At 37.1% G+C, this 4,322-nt stretch overlaps 1 protein-coding gene across 1 annotated transcript in view; it reads right to left on the reverse strand.

Moving 5' to 3' along the window:
• The window catches only part of MOSPD2 (motile sperm domain containing 2), a 57,266-nt gene that overhangs the window by 12,741 nt on the left and 40,203 nt on the right, over positions 1 to 4,322 (reverse strand). Inside the window, exons 9-11 of the mRNA XM_077777520.1 lie at positions 3,305 to 3,481; positions 2,552 to 2,664; positions 216 to 312 (exon numbers count right to left, since the gene is read on the reverse strand). Coding sequence (XP_077633646.1) covers positions 216 to 312; positions 2,552 to 2,664; positions 3,305 to 3,481 — 387 coding nt within the window. The remainder of the gene's footprint in view (positions 1 to 215; positions 313 to 2,551; positions 2,665 to 3,304; positions 3,482 to 4,322) is intronic.

A 4,322-nucleotide genomic window follows, 5' to 3' on the forward strand; every position in this document is an offset into this window, starting at 1 on the left:
TCTGCTCATTAAAGATGGAGATACAGATCCCAGGGAAGGTTTTAGATAAGCTATGCCATGTGGTTAAAACTAGAAGGCAGTGTAACATGCATAAAGAAATCATAAATAAAAATACTGTGCAAGTTGCAAATCCTCAATCTTTCAATTAAAATGTCTGAAATCACTTCCCATATCAGATTTCCACATATAATCTATTAGATCTTTCAGGTACTTACCTTAAACGCCACAATGTTTTTAGTTACATTTGTCAACACTATTAAAGTCTTCTTCTCTCCAGATTCTGTACTTCCAAAATATAGTTCTTCTGCTGGGCTAGGTGGTGACAAAAACATAAGGCATTTGTAGTATTCAGAATAAATGGCAATCTAATGATTAGCTGAAAGAAAAATATTTGATATTTTGTGCTCATTTATGTAAAGAGATTTCATCAAAAAAGAAAAGATTAGAAAACAATTACCTAATATAGTTTGTGTTTTAATCTTACTAATTCATTGCATGCTGTTTAAAAGTCCTATGGTTGGTTTCCCCAAGATCAAAAGCTAAATAGAAAAGGACAGAAGAAAAGAATAAGATGATTCTGAATCAGCACCATCTAAAGCTGCATTTAAACTCTTTGGAAGGTTATAGATAATCAAAACAGAAAAAACTGCCGCTTCAACTTTAATGACAAACAGATTAGAATGGGGCATAATTTTATACACCAACAAAGAAAAGCCTAACTTAAAATGAACGATCATTAGAGATCTCTTGAAGTAACAGAGACCTTACTATATAAAGGCTTTTTCTAAGTAATATAGAATACAAAAAAACACAAATAAAATTTGGGGTGGGAAATATTTGTCAAACAGTAATATCAGTGAGCCTCAAAATACAAATTTTACTATTACTTGACACTGTGGAGCTCATGAACTGAAAAAACTAAAAGACTGAAGCCACGTTTGTATAGTTTTTATTCTTTTAATGTTTATTTTTGAGAGAGACAGAGCACGAGTGGGGGAGGGGCAGAGAGAGAGGAGAGGAAGACAGAATCCAAAGCAGGCTCCAAGCTGTCAGCAGAGCACCCCAAGTGGGACTCAAACTCATAAGCCGTGAGATCGTGACCTGAGCAGAAGTTGGACTGAGCCACCCGGGTGCCCCAATTGTGTAGTTTAATTACAGGAGTCAACTTGTATTCAGGTGCCTCCAAACAGTGGGCAGAACAGGGTTTTTGTTTTAGATAAAAAGGTGAATTGTTCAGACTGTCCTTGACCATATACGTAAGTACATTCATTTTATATCAGGAATGTGTGTATATCAGAGATTTGGAGAACACATATTTTTAAGGACGCGCTCTCCTAGGAGGGCTTTGCCCAGCTTTTGACAAGACAAATTAGCACGGCTGCTGCCTTACTTTGAGAGCCCATCTGATGTAACGCAGAAAAGACAAAGAAGGTTATGAATCTCAGAAGTACTCTTAGTAAGCAGCACAAAAACCATGAGACTTCTGGGAGACAGCCGCTGTTTGGGTGCCTGTGCCTGTGGGTGGCAGGTGCTGGGACTTTCCTGGGGGTGGAGGCTGCCCTGCCCTACCCTGGCCCAAACCAGCTCTCCTAGCCAATCCTCGACGTTCATGAGCCAAGATCTAGGGTGTCCACAAGCCTCCAATGAAAAGTGTGAAACTTCTAAACCATTATAGGGAAAGAGGAGAAACATACTCCACAGAGGGGGCGTGGCAAAGAAAAACCATGACCAGCAGAATATGCATGTGGGATCTCCTCCACCCCCCCCCATAAGCGCACACACACACACAGATGGTAGAGATAAATCCCAATATAACAGTAATCCCACTATATGTAAACAAACCAGTCTTCTCAATTAGAATATCAGATTTTTATAAAAGTCTGGTTCTATTGGTCATAAGAGTCATACCTAAAAGAGTTATACAGAAAGATTTCAACTACAGGACAGAAAATGATACATTAGGTCATCACTAAAGTTGGCATAGCAATAATTAACATAAGGCCATATAAATTTATCAACTAAAAGCATTATTAGTGAGAAAATCTTTACGTAATGATCATTAAGAACAATTCTGAATCTCAGACTGAGTAACCCAGAAACAAAAATAGCGATGTGCTGAACTTGGGCTNCTTTGGTAAAAAAATAAAAAAATTAAAAAAAAATCTATTTTTCTAGTCCAACTTTAGCTTTTAGAAGGTCAAACTGATAAGTGCTTAGTTCTCTGTCATCTCTAGCACTCTCAAAGTTGTCCAAGTCAAACACTATCAGTAAAATGAGAAAAATATATGTCCTTCAGATTAACTGTTCATATACGAATATTCACTTTTATTAATTGATGGGAAATAAGGGCCCTTTAAATACACTTAATGGAATAACAAAAAGGTGGCTAAAAATGTCTACTGTGTCTGGACACCAAGGTGAGTCTTTGGATAACCTTTAATTAGAAAACTTCTATACTGTTTTTCAAACTGTGGAAATACATTTTCCCTCAAGATGATCAAGATAGATTATTAAAAAAAGCATAGCTAATAAAATCTTCAACTATTATTACCTGATGTGTAGTAAGGGCCCTTTAAACACACTCAATGGTTTTTTGAAAGCTTTCATTTTGGAATCAACCTTTTCATTTTCCTCTGCTTTGGAAGTATGTTCGGTTACGTTAATCTAAAGACCCAAAAAAAAAGAATGAAGAAAAAAAGATAAATTTAGTTTCATACTGACAGCCGGGCAGTTCATTAGGTGAAAAAGTAAACATTATAGTGATCCAAATCTTTATAATCTTTAACATAAGTTTATTACACCTAAATTACATTTAACATATATTAACATGACTATTAACATAGATTTCAGTGCCTACTACAACTAAGTCACTACAGAATATATAACATTGACTTTCCCATAGGGTCTTTAAATTTGTTATAAATGATAACATATTTATCCTTCTATCAAGCCCCCCATGACTCATAAAAAGATAGCTAAGTGCTCTTTCCAAAACTGAAATAGAGGAACTAGGGAAAAGGTTTTAAACTATTTTTACTTTATCTCTGATAAAAAGTATTTTTGAAAACACAATTCCTTCAAAGTGCATTTTGCCAATTTTTATACAAATGCATGAAATCAGCCTTGTCACACACCATAGTGACATTACTGGTTAGCCAGTGACCTCCTTCCTCTTTCTTTTCACATACAAAATGTGAAAGGACAGGAAGTTAAATGAATTACCCAAAATCACATAGCTAGCTAGTTGCAGAACTGCAGACAGGCTACAGATTCTGACTCAAATTCATTTTATTGTTACAACTACCTTTCTTAGAAGAGCCGTTTGTTCTTCACTGGAAATCGTTTCCAAAGTTTCTTTGCCATCACTTTCTAGATCTTCTTTACTTGAAGCTTCATCTTCACTGGCAATAGGCCCATTTTCACACAGCGGTGTCTGGAAGTCATCATCTACTAGTGGTGGGTAGCTGTACTTGAAAGGGTCCTAGAAGAAAGGAATTTTAGAACAGAATGCTANTCTGACTGGCGGAGCACCATCTCTTTAGAGGGAAACAGGCATCAGAGCTATCAAAATTGAAACTACAAATACCCATCGACCTGGTGATTTTAACTCAAGGAGCCCACCACCTACTTACACTCCTGCACCCATGTACCAAGATATTTACAAGGATAGTCACTGCAGCACTCCTAAGAGTGGCAAGATTAGAAAACAGGTAATAGTCCTTCCAAAGAGAACTGATTAAATACGTTATGTTACATCCATACAATGGAATATTCTGCAATGGTTTAAAATATCAGGTAGACCTCTATGAATCCATATAGCATAAACTAACAAGAGATGATGTGGAAAAAACTTTGAAACAACATAATGTGACCGTTATGTGAAAAAAAAATAAAATGGACAGAGGAGCTGCAGGAGAGAAAAGTTGGACGCCATGGGAGGGAAACATGCTTAGGACTAGACTACTGTACTTTTCCGTCTTTGGTATTGTTTGCTTTTAAAACAATCAGGTGTAAGTACTACTTTTTGGGAAAAAAGTATGTTAAAGAATGGTAGTCCTACTATAATTCTGAGCAGTCCTAAAAAAATATACCATTATGGGGCGCCTGGGTGGCTTAGTCGGTTAAGCGTCCGACTTTCGCTTAGGTCACGATCTCGCGGTTCNGAGAATCCCAAACAGGCTCCTCAGTGTCTGCACAGAGTCTGACATGGGGCTCGAACTCACGAACCCATGAGATCATTACCTGAGCCGAAATCAAGTCAGACGCTTCACCGACTGAGCCACTCAGGTGCCCCTAGATGCTGTTACTTTTAAGATATAACA

The sequence above is a fragment of the Crocuta crocuta genome, unplaced genomic scaffold (genome assembly GCF_008692635.1).
Source record: "Crocuta crocuta isolate KB4526 unplaced genomic scaffold, BGI_CrCroc_1.0 scaffold940, whole genome shotgun sequence".
Lineage (NCBI taxonomy): Eukaryota > Metazoa > Chordata > Mammalia > Carnivora > Hyaenidae > Crocuta > Crocuta crocuta.